This window comes from Pelodiscus sinensis, chromosome 19, assembly GCF_052426305.1.
Source record: "Pelodiscus sinensis isolate ZL-2025 chromosome 19, ASM5242630v1, whole genome shotgun sequence".
Taxonomy (NCBI): Eukaryota; Metazoa; Chordata; order Testudines; family Trionychidae; genus Pelodiscus; species Pelodiscus sinensis.
Window position 1 is genome coordinate 15,704,771 of NC_143070.1, and position 15,563 is coordinate 15,720,333.

Below are 15,563 nucleotides of genomic sequence, written 5' to 3' on the forward strand. Positions count from 1 at the left end.
ACACAACAAATGGTCTGGTAGCACTTTATAGACCATCTCCGTGTTTTGTTAGTCTATAAAATGCTACCAGATCATTTGTTTTTTTCTGTAACAGACTAACCCCCTGAAGCTCAGTATCAGCCGCTTCGCCTTTAGAGCAAACAGGAAGCTGCCATGGGCTCAGTCTTTCTGAGAAGGGACATAAAAACTCCCTTTCTACCTTCCTTTGTGGCCCACCCCGGGATCTGCACACTTGGCAGGGGGCTCACCCCTAGGTAACAGTTACCCCCTTGCCCCCTCCCTGTGGGGGAACAAAGCCCCGGTACGGGGGCTAGCACTATCTCACCCCAGCTCCAATCACCCCCCTGCCCGCCTGATATTTCCCTTCCAGCCCCCGCTCTGCCGTACCAGAACGTTAATTGATCCCAGTCCCCAGGCTGGTCAATTTCTGTCTTCTGCTCACACCCTGCTCCCCCCCCCCCTCCCCCCCAGCCAACCAGAGAGGAGCAAGGAGGAGCAGCAACAGGAGCAGGTGTTTATACAACTCTCCAGTCGAGAGGGCGGATAGAGCAGTGCTGCAGGTTGGGTGTGTGTTTGCGGGTGTGTGTTTGCAGCTGCATCGGAACAAGCCCGGCTGCGGCTGCCGGGGACCTCTGCCCAGGTAAGCGGCGAAGGGGGGTGTCTGCCTGGGGACAGGCTTGGCCAAAGCGATAGCGGCACCATGAGGGTGAGGGGCCGGGCTGGCTCCGCTCTGTCCTGTCCCTGCTGCTTTGTCCACATGGATCCAGTTTCGCTTCCAGCGCATTTGCCCTGCGGGTCTGTGAGGGGCGGGTCGCAGGGTGAAGTGGGGGGCGGCTGTTCGTTGCACAGGTGTCCGCATCGCAAAGGGAGCGGGGCTCTGCTCTGGTAGCGAGGGTGCAAACGCAGGTACGGGATGAGGGATGGGAGGTGCAGACGCTTATAATATAAAAAGCCCCCAATGCTGGGGCTGGTCCTACAGGACACTTGGGGCCCCCAAGTTAGTTCCTGGGCGCTGGGGCCGCTCGGAGCTGCCGGATCCACCCCGACCCTGTTCTGAGCGTTTCAAAACAGCGATAGTGGGAAAAGTACCCAAAAAAGTGTGAGTAAAAGTTCTGCTATTCTGAAATAAGTGTAAGTAAGTAAAAGTCAGCATCCTTCTTGAAAAGTACTTGAGTAAAAGCACAGAAGTATGGTCTGGTAAATGTGGTCAAGTGTTCAGAAGTAAAAAGTCGTGGTCCTGTGGATAATTACCCAAGTTATTGTAAAAAAAAAACCCCAACAAATGGTCTGGTAGCACTTTATAGACTAACAAAATATGTGGATGGGATCATGAGCTTTTGTGGGCACAGCCCATTCTTCAGATGTTACCAGTAGGGGATATGAAAACTAAAAACAAATAGGGAAAGAAGGGGGGGGGGGGGGGAAGAGGATGATGCTCTGTTCTTCCTCTTTTCTTTAAGTATCTGGAGAGTGGGTGCTAAACCTAAGCAGATAAAAATCAGAGTCAATAGCTAGATTGAAGCAAAATGCAGGACAATGTAGCACTTTAAAGACTAACAAGATGGTTTATTAGATGATGAGCTTTCGTGGGCCAGACCCACTTCCTCAGATCAAATAGTGGAAGAAAATAGTCACAACCATATATACCAAAGGATACAATTAAAAAAAATGAACACATATGAAAAGGACAAATCACATTTCAGAACAGGAGGGGGATGCGGGGGGGGGGGGGGGAGGAAGGAAGGTAAGTGTCTGTAAATTGACGATATTAGAGGTGGGGAGAGTGAGATGTTTGTGAGTTAATGGTATTAGAGGTGATAATTGGGAAAGCTATCTTGATAATGTGTAAGATAGTTCAAGTGTTTGTTCAATCCTCTTTGGAGAGTGTCGAATTTTAACATGAATGACAGTTCAGAGGATTCCCTTTCAAGTGCAGATGTAAAAGGTCTTTGTAGCAGAATGCAGGTGGTTAAGTCATTGAGAGAGTGTCCTTTCTGGTTAAAATGGCAAGAAACTGTTTTTTCTTTGTGATCTTGTCTGATATCTGTTTTGTGGGCATTAATCCTTTGGCGAAGTGTCTGAGATGTTTGTCCAATGTACATAGCAGACGGACACTTTCGGCACATGATAGCATAGATTATATTTCTGGATGCGCAGGAATATGTGTTCTTGATCTTATAACTCACTTGGTTAGGTCCAATAATGGACAAGGATAATCCTATCCGCTATTGTGTTGCCCAGGTACCTAGTTTTGTGAGATACCTTTGTAACTCTTTGCAGACAGCTTTGGACTGAGCAATTTTGTAGGATCTGCACATTTTGCCATCTCTCTCTTTACTCCCTTTTTTCAAGAACATTTAAAAGTGTAACAGTACTGGTCCAAATGCCAATCACAACACTCATTGTGACCCTTCCCCTCCCGTCCCCTGCCATAGCTTTTAAGTACCTGGTAAAGTTTTCCTGATGAGCTAAGGATCCCTTAATTATTTGAATGTAATATGAGTCTGGTGGTGGTGGTTGTTGATCACCCCCCCCCCCCCAGTCTTTTTTTTAAACAAACGCCCCCCACACACACACCCCAAAGGCAAAGTTGTAAGCCCTCAAACTCTGCTGCAGTTAAGAGCTGCCTTTGAAGCCAGGGAATGCAGCTTTAAGCAGACGTTGAGTATGAAATGCAGGGGTTCAAACTTGGTACCTAGCCCCCTCTACATGGCACCCACACACATTTGGCTGTGTTCTAGGAAATCAGATTGCTGGCTTGCACAAGTGTCAGTGGGATACTGAAAGTAGTGAGTAACTAAGTGCTTCCAGAAATTTGTAGTGGAGTAAATTATTTTGACTTTTACCCAAGTAGGTTTTTCTGAAAACATTGTATCACAAAAATAAATTACTTGAGTCAAGTACAAATACGGAAAAATGTATCTGAGTAGTGTAATGAAGTATTTCTACGTCTACTTTCTGTCCAGTCATCTGAAAAAGTGGGCTGTGCCCACGAAAGCTCATGATCCATCTACATGTTTTATTTGTCTCTAAGGTGCAACTAGACTATTTGTTGGTTTTTACATTTTTCCTGTTACAGACTAACTCAGCTACCTCTCTGCAGCTTTATTTCTATTTAGTTATTTTCCACCTCTGCTGAGCAAGCACTGTTGTTCCCCACCCCACGTGACATGGACCCTGGAGAGCTGTTGTCAGTTGCATTGGCCTGGCCAAACTCAAGTTATTGATAACTGAAGTGATGCCCCAACTCATGTGAGTTGAGATCGCACATGCCCCACCCCCATGTGCTGAGCCAGGATCCTGTGAGCAGTGGGAGACAAATGGCCCCTGGGGCAGGTGCAGCTGGGTGTGGGGAGCTCCTGTCACTGTCTAAGGGAGGATCTAAAATAGCAGACAAATGCTATCTGCCTGGTGGAAGAAAGTGACACTCCAGGTGTGTCCACACAGCCCAGGTGTAAGTCCCGGACCCTTTTTATCCATACACAGATCAGGCTGACTCAGCTCAGCCAGTGCACAAGACCCGGGGCTGTGTCCTGGTATGACTCTGGTCTGAGCCCTGTCACTTTGCAGTGTAGACACAGCTCTTGAGCTGCAGATTGGTCAGAAGGTCTATGTGGCCCATTGGCCTGGCTGGGAGAGCCAGGGCCAGTGATTGCAAGCCCAGGTTTTCTGTGCAGTGTGGATGCCTGGGCTTGGACATGGATCCCTAAGCAGGGTCACACAGCAGCAGGCAGTACAGTGTAGATGTACCTAGTGATTCACTGGCAAGTTCCAGGCTGGGTATGGCTGCCAGAGGGGTTGGTGGGGAGGCAGGTGTGAGGCAGCGAGGGGAGAATTCTAATCTGGGGGCATTTCACACCCCCTGGCAGGGATGGTCCAAGGAGCCAGGCAGGAGGGAACCCAAGTCCCTGTGTGTGCGGGAGACTCTCCCTGGGGAAACTGCTGCAACTTCTGGCTCCTGCATTCCTGCCCTTGTAACATGTGATGGCACCAAATGGGGCTATGAGGTAGCTGTTGCCTGCCCATCCCTCTGCTCTGCTCCTGCTCTAAAGGAGCTGGGGGAGGGGAGGCTGTTTCTTTTGCTTAGCTGCCTGTTATTGATTAGTTGATTGAAACGTCATTTCCCCTCAGGGGCCAATGACACTCTGCAGTTACACTCAAAGGCCAGATCTCAGTCATGCCCCATATTCTAAGAGGCAGCAAATCCCAGTCTGCTGACAGGGAATGTTTCTACTGTATACCATGCACAGCAGCCTGTGGAACTCCTTGCCGCAAGATCTCATTTGTCTTCTTTTCTGACTCATAGCTAGCTCCTGGCATTCCTAGGGATGATGGGACCATGCAGAGTTAGAACAGTCAGTATTACTCAAGAACTTGATGTGGGATGGGCTTTAGGACAGTGTTTCTTAAAGTGTGTGTCGTGAGGCAGTTGGAGGTATGCCACGGAGAGAACAGAATTCAAAATGGCTGCCCTTAAAGTGGCTTGTCCCTTTAATTTATTTTTTGGTCAACAACTTTTCTCTGGGGAATGGCCACCCTTAAAGGGGCAAGTCTTGTTTTAATTTTTTTTATTCTATTTTTTTTGCTCAACTTTTCCCTGGGGGCTTTTTTTTCCACAACAAAAAAAATCCTTGGTGGTCCCCATTTAAAAAAATTGTTTGGTTTTCCTTGGTCTTAAAAAGTTTGAGACACTGCTCTAGGACCTCCTGTGGCAAGACACAAGCCCCGCTTCTAACCATGTTACATTCAGATGTGGCAGGTGCAACTCTATAGTCAGTTATAACCAATCAGAGCTGGGGATCTGACCCCAGAGGGGCTCTGGCTCATTTCACCAGCTGGGGGGCTGGGCCCAGGGATTTCAGTGGGGCTGCCCCAGGTCACTCCCGCCAAGGGCCTGGCCCCCCTCTCTGTCCATGGAACTGGCCCCGTCCAGCATGTGCCTCCCTGTGTCTGTCAGGGGCTTTGGGAGCCTTCAGTCGACAGTGGCTGCAGAGAGACCAGGGCAGCCCCAGCTCCATTGGCTCCACCTGCCCCAGCTGTGCAGGGCTGGGGCTGGGCAGATAAACCAGCGACACCAGCCAGCCCGAGTGACCTGGCAATTCTCTCCACAGGAACCCGCCAGCTCCCACCCAGTGCCAGGAAAGAGACTCAGAGCCAGGATCATTCAGCACCTGGAGCTGGTTTGGTCGGTGCCTGCCGAGGCCGGGCTGGCCTTGGGGATAAAAGCAGCGCCCACGAGAGCTTTGGAACAGCTCAGTGGACCACAGCTCAAACCCAGCCTGGTTGCTTGGGGCATTCGGGCAAAACTCCCCCAACAAACGATATTGGCATGGGTGTTTTCCTGATCACGCTATGTAGCCAAACCACACCCGAGCTGTAATCGAGGGAGCTGCTTTGAAATTGCCTTTAGGAAGGGCTCTGACAGCCTTGCCGGACCCAGTGTGAACAGGCCTTAGGTACCACTGGCTGCAGAAAGGGGGTTCCAGTGAACATGTCTCTGCCTTTGGAGCCCACAGGTCTTCCAGCGAGAGAAGAGATGGGGAATGTGTCACGTCCTGCTGAGGGGATGGAGCCAGATCCACTCCTGGGCTCCCAGAAAACCCAAATGGAACAAAATGGTGTGACTTGTGTTGGGACCACCCCCGCACAGAGCGGAAGCAGACGCCCGACGGGTGCTGCAGGTAGAGCGCTAGCGGCCTCACTGGGATCTTCTCACATGGCCCAAATGATGCTCATGCAGTGTAGGCCTTATCGCCCTCTGGTGCCTGCTCTGTGGAAAAGACACTTAAGACCGCAAAGGCCATCAACATGCATCAGCCTTTAGCTGAGTCTGTCCCCCGTCTCTCTGCCTAATCACCTCCCATCCTCCCTCAGCCCAGACAGGCTGGTCAACTTTCCACCCCACCCTGTGGGTGGGGGAAAGGCTGTTTGAACACGACCGAGGGTTCTCCTCCCCTTGTTTCACTTCAGAGTGTGCAGGGTTTCAACTGGAAACCAGGCTGGTTTGAGGGGGTTTTGTGTTGGAAGTAGGAAAAGAGTCAGGTTTTGGTTTAAAATGTGAGGGTCTCTGTCCCCCCTGCCCAATCCTCTCTCTTTATAAATACACACGGTTCCCTGGAAAGAGTTTGAAGGGAACACTTTCAAATCTCAAATTGTGGGTTTCAATTTTTTTTAAAGGTGAAAGGACTCTACCTTCCAAAATGCAGGAAGAGTTTCACTATCTACTCCCTACACGTCTCTTAATTACAAGATACCCTCCTTCCCTCTTATTTCAAACCAGCTCTGGCTTATGCTGCTAATCCATGCAGGGCCTGGCCCAGCATGAGCATCAGTGGCTTGTTCTGTTCCAGGTTGGCTGGCTGGGTTGAGACGATGGGCACGTCGCTGGGCAGTTCCAAACCTGGTTCTCAACTTTGTCCTGATCCTCCTCCTCCTTCTCCTCATCTTCATCACCATCCTCATGGCCCAGCCAGGTGAGTGTGATGCCTGCACTGACCCTGTCTCTGTGCTGCATGCTCGGTGCTGCAAACATCACAATCCCACCCGTTTTCTCCTCCCCTCAAAGCCCACCCCTGCTACAGCCCTCAACAGACTCTTCTGAGCCCTGGGCTTTTCTGTGGGATCTTCCCCTTCCCTTAGTGCCTATCTCCAACCAGCTATCTGCTTTTACCCACACACACCTGGCTACCCAGGGCTGAGAGTCAGTGTTACCACTCCCCAGCCTCTAGAGGGAAGAGCTGCGGCTGTCTGTCTGGCTGCCAGCTCCCTGACCCCATCAGCCTGGCTAGCCATCTCCCCCAGGGTAGGCCAGCCTTGGCTTTGCCTTGCAGGTAACAGTGGCTGCACCTTAGGTCCCATGTCCCTTTGCAGCATCCCTCTGTGACATCCAGCCTGACACCGGTTGCTCATGCACAGCCCTAGATCCTCTGCCTCCAAACATACAGCATGTCCCCATTTACCAGTTTTACCTCAAATTTCCGCTCCTATGTCATGTCCCTGAGGGCATGGCTACTACCCCTAACCCTGTATCATGCATAGCCCCTGGAAACGTGGCTAGTGACTCTAACCCTACCCTGTGTCTCACATGGCCCCTGCGAGGGTGGTTAATAACCCCAACCCTGTGTCACGCATGGCCCCTGACAGTTTGTTGTGGAAAGAATAAAGATTGAACTAAAACTGAGATGAGATGGAAACAAGACAAAACCGAATTTGAACTTGGCTCTAGGCTCATTCCTGCCAATCCCCTGCCCCTCACAAAGTCCCTTCTCTTGACCACGCTCCAAACCTTCCTGAAACACTCACCCCTCCTCAGTGAATGGGTCGAGCAAGGGTTCCCAAACTAAGGAGGAATGCCCCCTGGGGGGCGAGAAGAAATTCCAGGGGGGCATGAGGAGACCCAGCCCCCAATCAAATTTTTTTGCTCAACAAGTTTTGCTGCTATTTTGGGGTGGGGGGTCGTGAGGGTTTCTCAAAAAGGGGGCGTGATGCTGAAAAGTTTGGGAACCACTGGTAGGGTCTTTGCCCTTCTCCTGGGCTGGTCAAACTAAGTGACAACAGCGCCACCTGCTGGCAGTTTGTAATTAACTCACTGGATGGTTGATATCACAAAAAGCCTCCTCACACCCTGCCCTGGCGGTGTTCCCTCCCCCCAGAGATCCTGGCCAGGCAGATGCCAAAGTGCCTGATGTGCAGGTACAACCCAGTGTCTCTCTGGCAGCGTCTGCAGGGAGCAAAACTGAAGCTGCAGCAAAGGAGCCTGGGGCTGCAAATGTGGCTCCAAATTCACAGCTGGTGTCTCTGGGAAGGGGAAGGAGGGCATTGGCTTCGCCTTCTTGGAAAGGGGAATGTGCCTTGTACAAACTCTGCTTGCTGGTATAGAACAACGCCGTAGAGTGTGTGCGGGAAGTGGGAATGGGCAGGGCTTGTTCCCTTGGCTATAGTGGGAGAAGAGCAACTTTCTCACCCTGCTGCTTTCTCAGCTCCAGCACAGACATGTGAGTTGTGCCTGGCTGGTGCTCCTTGCCCTGATGACTGGATCGAGTACCGGGGGAAGTGTTACTATTTTTCCGAGACTGAAGCAAACTGGATTGACAGCCAGAAGAACTGCTCTGCCCTCGGTGCCTCCCTGGCTGGGATTGACTCGCAGTTGGAGATGGTGAGAGATTCTGGGCTGCACGGGGTGGGGGGGGCAAAAGCAGCTTTAGTCTGGGCTCATCCTGGGGCTGGCCTGGTCCCAGGTGCTGTTTGAATTTAGGGCAACTTCACCCAGCCCAGAACAGTTGGAGCTCCGAGTGCTCTGCCCACGCTCCATCCTCCCCATGTGATGGGCACCGAATCGGAGCCACATGGGACTCCCTGCTCCCAGGGAATTCCCTGTGGGGGAATCCAGATGCTTCCCAGCCCCTTTTTGTGACAGGAGCAGGCTTGCCAGCCCAGGCATTTAAAGATCAGCACTCGGGGTGGTGTGTGGGGAGCCCTGTGATTGACTTTAAGATAGCAGCTATGAGGGCTTTCAATTTGTTTTCTGGTGTCCAAGCTTTTAGGAAGTCCCATTTTCAAGTTTTTCTGGGCAACTATGAAGACTAGATAGTTATGAAAGTTATGAGTGTGTCCTGTAAATTCCTGACTCCAGGAGTTGGGGTCAGAGCTGTCCTTAGTAATGCAGAGTGCCCCAAAAATCCTATTAAACATGCCTGACAGCTCAGGCGGGAGACGATTTTTAGAGGTTTGGGTTTTTATATAATCTTCAACACTAATGAAATATTTTAAGCAACAGTCCTATGGACTAATACACTTGAATGGCTTTGTCACAGGTTCCATGTTCTGCCAATAGCCCTGGCAGGCTTTGTCACTTTAAGTTAACTAGATCCTCTCCGGAAGAAGCTGAGCCACCAAACAGGGATAAGAAGAAGCAGGTGGATGGACATTAAGACCCAGCAGTGCCCCCAAACTTTCAGGTTCCCTATGCAACTGCATATTCTGCATACGGGAAGGAGAAGTCAACTGTAGCAGAGGGAAATCATTCCATAGTTGGGCCCCTCCTTCCAGCTGATGTTATGGCATCTTCTCACACTGAGGATCCCTCTCCAAGGGGAGGGAACTCCAGTCACTTTGAAAAAGGGGGTGTTTGTAATGTGAGGATTGGATCACTAGAAACCTAGATAACTGGGTTTGTGATGACCAGGAGAACCATATGGGGACTTGCCTGCTTGGCGCAAAGGCTGCGGCTCTCAAGATATCCAAATAGACTGTGTGTAGTGCTGGGGAGGAGTTGGTGGTCGTGGTACATGTAGGTACCAATAACATAGAGAAGGGTAGGAGAGAGGTTCTGGAGGCCAAATATAGGGTGCTGGGAAAGTGACAGAGATCCTGGATTTCAATGGTAGTGTTCTCTGAAATGCTTCTAGTTCCATGCTCAGGGCCAGGTAGGCAGGCAGAGCTTCAGTCTCAATGCGTGGATGAGGCGATGGTGTAAGGAGGAGGGGTTTAGATTTATTAGGAACTGGAGAAACTTTTGGGATGGGGGAGCCTATACTGGAAGGGTAGGTGGCCCCTAAATGAAAATGGAACCAGACTGCTGACACTTGACATCAAAAAGGCTGTAGAGCAGTTTTAAAGCTAACAGCTGGGGGAAAACCGACTGGTGCGGAGGAGCATGTGCATCGGACAGAGAAGGGAGGATCTATTAGTTTGGAAAAAAGAAAATTAAGGGGAGACATGATAGCGGTTTTCAAATATCTAAAAGGGTGTCACAAGGAGGAAGGAGAAAATTTGTTCCTCTTGGTTTCTGAGGACAGGACAAGGAGTAATGGGCTTAAAGTGCAGCAGGGGAGGTTTAGATTGGACATTAGGAAAAAATTCCTAACTGTCAGGGTGGTCAAATATTGGAATAAATTGCCAAGGGAGGTGGTGGAATCTCCCTCTCTGGAGATATTTAAGAACAGGTTAGATAGACATCTGTCAGGGATGGTGTAGACGGAGCGTGGTCCTGCCTTGAGGGCGGGGGGCTGGACTCGATGACCTCTTGAGGTCCCTTCCAGTCCTATTATTCTATGATTCTATGATTAATAGGGATTCTCTATGTTCTAGTCAGGAGGAGAGCATGGAAGTATGGGTCAGATCAGATGAGACACAATCAAATGAAAACAGGAAACGGCAGATGGATAAAGAGTAACAATTATTAAAGTGCTTATACACAACTGCTAGAAGTATTAATAATAAAATGGGTGAATGAAAGTGCCTCATTTTAAGGGAGGATATTGACTTAATAGGTATCACACAAACTTGGTGGAATGAAGACAATCAATGGGAGAGACATACCACCGTACAAAATGTAGCCGAAGGACAGAACAGGTTGTGCTGGTGGGGGAGGGGCACTGTAATTGCAAGAAAATGTAAAATCAAATGAAGTAAAAAATCTTAAATGATCCAAAATGTTTCATAGAATCTCTATGGACAGTAATTCCATGCTCTAAGAAGATGATATCCCTACAGCTATATTCTTAGACAATCTGATCAAGACAGTAATAGTGACTATAAAATGCTATCAAACTCAGTAGTAGTGGGGCATTTTAACTATCCCCATATTGACTGACTGGGTACAAATCACCTCAGGATGGGATGCAGAGAAAGTTTCTTGATACCTTAAATGACTGCTTCTTGGAGCTACTGGTTCTGGAACCCACAAGGGGAGAGGCAATTCTTGATTTAGTCCTAAGTGGAGCACAGGATCTGGTTCAAGAGTTCTAACTGGACCACTTAGAATAGTGACCATGATGTAATGAATTTTAACATCCCTATGCAGCCCAATACTATTTAATTTCAGAAAGGGGAGCTAAAAAAAAAGGAGGTTATTAGTTAAACAGAAATTAAAAGGCACAGTGACAAAAGTAAAATCCCTGCAAGCTGCATGTGAACTTTTCAAAAACACTGTAATAGAGGCCCAACTTAAATGTATACCCCAATTTAAAAAAGAACCAAAAAAGTTCCACCATGGCTTAACCAAATAAAGAAGCAGTGACCGATAAAAAGGCATCATTTAAACTGTGGAAGTCAAATCCTAGTGATAAAAATAGAAAGGAGCATACGCTCTGTCAGATTAAGTATAAAAATATAAGAACTCCAAAAAGGAGTTCGAGTTTTTTGGCTAGTTGTTGTTCAAACATTTTGTTATTACTTTAAGTACATCAGAGACTGCTAAACAATCAGTGAGGCCATTGGACGATCAAGATGCTAAAGGAGCACTCAGAGATGATCAGGTCATTGCAGAGAAGCTAAATGAATTCTTTGCTTCAGTCTTCACAGCTGAGGATAGTGGGGAGATTCCCAAACCTGAGCCATTCTTTTTAGGTGACAAATCTGAGGAATTGTCCCAGATTGAGGTATCATTAGAGGAGGATTTTGAACAAATTGAAAAACTTAACAGTAACAAGTCACCAGGACCAGATACCATTCACCCAAGAGTTCTGAAAGAACTCAAATGTGAAATTGCAGAACTATTAACTGTGGTGTGTAACCTATCCTTTAGCTATATTCCAGTCATTAGGTATAGAAGCTGATTTAATGTGATACCAATATTTAAAAAGGGCTCTAGAGGTGATCCTGGCAATTATACCAGTAAGTCTAATGTCAATACCGGGCAAATTAGTTGAAACTATTCTAAAGAATAGAATTGTCAGACACATGGATGAACATAATTTGCTGGGGAAAAGTCAACATGGTTTCTGAAAAGGGAAATCCTGCCTTACTAATCCACTAGAGTTCTTTGAAGGGGTCGAACACGTGGACAAGGGGATCCAGTGGCTATAGTGTACTTAGATTTCCAGAAAGCCTATGACAAGGTCCCTCACCAAAGGTTCTTAAGTAAAGTAAGTTGTCATGAGATAAGAGGGAAGGTCCTTTCATGGATTGGTAACTGGTTACAAGACCGGAAACACAGGGTAGAATAAATAAGTTTTATTTCTCTCCACTCTGAAAACATATTTATTCTACCCTTTGTTTCCTGTGTTGTAACCAGTTACCAATCCATGAAACGATTGTCCCTCTGATCCCATAACAACTAGTGATGTCCCTCAAGGGTCTGTCCTGGGACTAGTCCTATTCAACTTATTTATAAATAATCTGGAGAAAGGGAAACATGAGGTGGTAAAATTTACAGATAGTTAAGACCAAAGCAGACTGTGAAGAGATTCCAAAAGAGCTCACCAAACAAAGTGATTGGACAACAAAATGGCAAATCAAATGTAATGTTGATAAATGTAAAATAATGCACATTGGAGAAAATAGTCCCAGCTACCCATACAATATGATGGGGACTAATTTAGCTACAACTACTCAAGGGAGAGATCTTGGAGTCACTGTGGATAGTTCTCTGAACACATCCACGCAGTGTGCTGCGGCAGTCAAAAAAAGCAAACAGAATGTTAAGAATCATTGAAAAAGAGAGAGAGAATAAACCAAACAATCTTCTTGCCTCTATATAAAACCATGGTACGCCCACATCTTAAGTCCGTGGTCCCCAACACGGTGCCCGCGGCCGCCATGGCACCCGCGGGGGCATTTGCATGCGCCCGCCACATGCTCGGGGCTGGCCTGGCCCCGGGCACATGGCGCACGGTGAGCGCTGGCCCCGGGCGCGCGGTGCTTGGCGGGGGGGGGAGCGCCGGCCCCCCGGGCAGTTGGCGGGGGGGGAGCGCTGGGGCACTTGGCGGGGGGGGGAGCGCCGGCCCCCGGGCACTTGGCGGGGGGGGGGAGTGCCGGCCCCGGGGCACTTGGCGGGGGAGAGAGGAGCGGCGGCCCCGGGCGTGCGGCGCTTGGCGGGGGGGGGAGAGCACCAGCCCCGGGCGCGCAGCACTTGGCGGGGGGGGGAGCGCAGCGCTTGGTGGGGGGGGGGAGCGCCGGCCCCGGACACGTGGCGCTTGGCGGGGGGGGGAGCGCCGGTCCCGGGCATGCAGCTATGGGGGGGGGCGCCCCTGGGCATGCAGCTATGGGGGGGGCGCTCCCTGGCGCGCAAGTGTCCCCGCCCCCCGGCGCCCGGCGGGCGAACAGCCACGCCCCCTGGCGCCCGACAACCTCAAAAGGTTGGGGACCACTGTCTTAAGTATTGCATGCAGATGTGGATGCCTCATCTCAAAGATATATATTGGGAAAAGGTTCAGAAAAGGGCAACAAATGATTACGGATTTGGAACGGGTCCCATATGAAAAGATATTTAAAAGACTTGGACTCTTCAGCTTTGAAAAGAGGAGACTTCAGGGGAGGATAGGTTAGAGGTCTATAAAATCATGACTGGTGTGCAAACAGAGAATAAGGAAAAGTTATTGACTTGTTCCCACCATATAAGAAGTAGGAGTCACCAAATGAAATAGGCAGCAGGCTTAAAACAAAGAAAAGGAAGTTTTTCTTCATTCAGTGCATCGTGAACTTGTGGTACTCCTTGCCAGAGGATGTGTGAAGGCTAGGACTTAAGCAGGGTTCAAGAAAGAGCTGGATAGCCATTGATGAACCTAATCTCCATGAATCTATTAGCCAGGATGGGTAGGAATGGCGTCCCTAGCTACTGTTTATCTGGAAATGGATGACGGGGAGGTATCATGTGATAACTTCCTGTTCTGTTCACTCCCTCTGGGGCATCTGACATTGACCACTGTTGGCAGACAGGTTACTGGGCTAGATGGACCTTTGGTCTGACCCAGTATGGCCATTCTTATGGGTAAAGACCACTCTGGGTGGGGTGTTTAAAGCACCAGCCAGCATGAAACTTCTGGTAAAATAATGGGATTGTGAGAGAGAGTAACAGCGTTGAAGGCCAGAAATGCAACTGAGATTAGAGCCAGGTAGCTGCTAAAATACCAGAGCTGCTTGAAAATCAGAAGGTCTAGCCTATGGGAAATTCAGGATAAAAACAAATGCCAAAACATTGGAATCAGGACAAGAGGCTGAAAATTTAACTTCCCATTCAGCTCCAGAAATACATGACCATGTTTAGTTTCAATGTTTGCTCAAACCAATTTCTTTTGATAGTCACAGATCAAAACATCTTGATTTGTCAAAGCAAATGAAGCATTTTTTTTTCAGTCTGGGGAAACACCCACAGAGGAGAATGGAGGTATAAGATAGCCAAACTACAGCTCCCATGAGGCACCCTGGTAGCTCAGTTTTGGCAGCTGACTAATGTTGAACTGACCCAAAAATGCAATCATTGATACGTGATAAACAAAAAATTTCAGCAAAATTGAGAGATACCTTTGGAAAACTTCATTTTTACAGGAAATATTTTCTGAACCAATATTGTGATGGAAAATCTCCATCCAGCTCTATGAACACTAGTCTTGGCATAATGTCCACACCTGGACAGATTTCCCTGTATTTTATGGAGCAATTGGTTGCTGCCTTTGAATCTGGATTGTCCTTTCCTGGTGCAGCCTGGGCCCCTGCCCAGCCCCCTGTGTAATAGCCGAGAGAGCCAAGTGTTAATTGTTGCGGGCCCAGAAATGGAGTGTGAGGCACTTTTCCCTTTTCTCTTTGTAACAGGATTTCATGAAGCGCTATAAATACCTCAACTCCAGGTTTTGGATTGGACTCCGGCGGGAACCAGGCCAGCCCTGGAAATGGGCCAATGGCACCGAATTCAATGACTGGTGAGTCCCTTTGAGTGCTGGTCACTCCGTGACAGAGGCAGCTCCCATGAAACACAGGAGCCTGGCCTTGTGGTTAAGGGCTGGATCTGCTGCTTGGGATGTCTGGTTCAGTTCCTGATGTTACCCCAGGAGGGCTTTATGGCCTTTGGGCAAATGACTCAGGGCCAGATTTTTGCTGCCAGTTGTAGCTGCTCTGGTGGCTTCATTGTTTTGTTGCTGTTGCAGGTTTCCAATAGCAGGAGGAGAACACTGTGTGTTTCTGAATGACGGCAACATGGCCAGCTCAAGCTGCTCAGGGAGAACGCACTGGATCTGCAGCAAACTAGCACAGAAAGCAGAAGGTGGAGCCAATTGACAGTGGCCTGGATGTAGCAGTTTGGTCTGGTCAGTGGGGCTGTCCCAAGCTGCCGCCTCATGTGGGAAACTTGGGATATGTCTAAGCTATACGCTTTTTACAGAGTAAGCTATTCCAGAAGAGCTCTTGCGCAAAAGCAGTATTTAGACAAATGTGAGACTGATGGATGTGAATTTATAGCAGAATTTATACCATCTATCTCTCTAAGCATTGCCTTCTGCCCCTGCCCTATGTAAACCGTTATAACATTTGTAATCACTTTCAATTTAGATTTAATATTGTAACTGTTTTCACTACTCAGAAATAAATAACTTTAATTGTTAAGCTGGTAGCGTCTCTCTTTCTCTCTTCCTCAAGGGGTGTTGTTTGGCTTCCTCATTTGCTCTGCAACAACGCTTCTTGTACCCAAGCTAAAGATCCTTGTAGTGCCCAAAATCCTGTGGTGTTTGCTCATCATGTGATTTATCAGTGAATGAGTGTGGTGTGAAAGTGGGGATAGGGGGTGCTGAACCTGGGGGCTTATGAGGATGGCAGCTTAAAGTGCTGTTTAATCCAGCCCACGGAGTCCA

The 15,563-nt window shown here is 48.7% G+C and overlaps 1 protein-coding gene across 1 annotated transcript; it reads left to right on the forward strand.

Moving 5' to 3' along the window:
• The first annotated feature begins 499 nt into the window (after positions 1–499).
• Positions 500–15,215, forward strand: LOC149522208 (early activation antigen CD69-like). The gene is made up of 6 exons (XM_089770622.1): positions 500–640; positions 5,517–5,681; positions 6,351–6,473; positions 7,980–8,155; positions 14,533–14,639; positions 14,865–15,215. Exons 2-6 carry the CDS (start codon positions 5,537–5,539, stop codon positions 14,992–14,994), a joined length of 681 nt encoding a protein of 226 aa, XP_089626748.1. The 5' UTR covers positions 500–640; positions 5,517–5,536; the 3' UTR covers positions 14,995–15,215.
• The last annotated feature ends 348 nt before the right edge of the window (positions 15,216–15,563 follow it).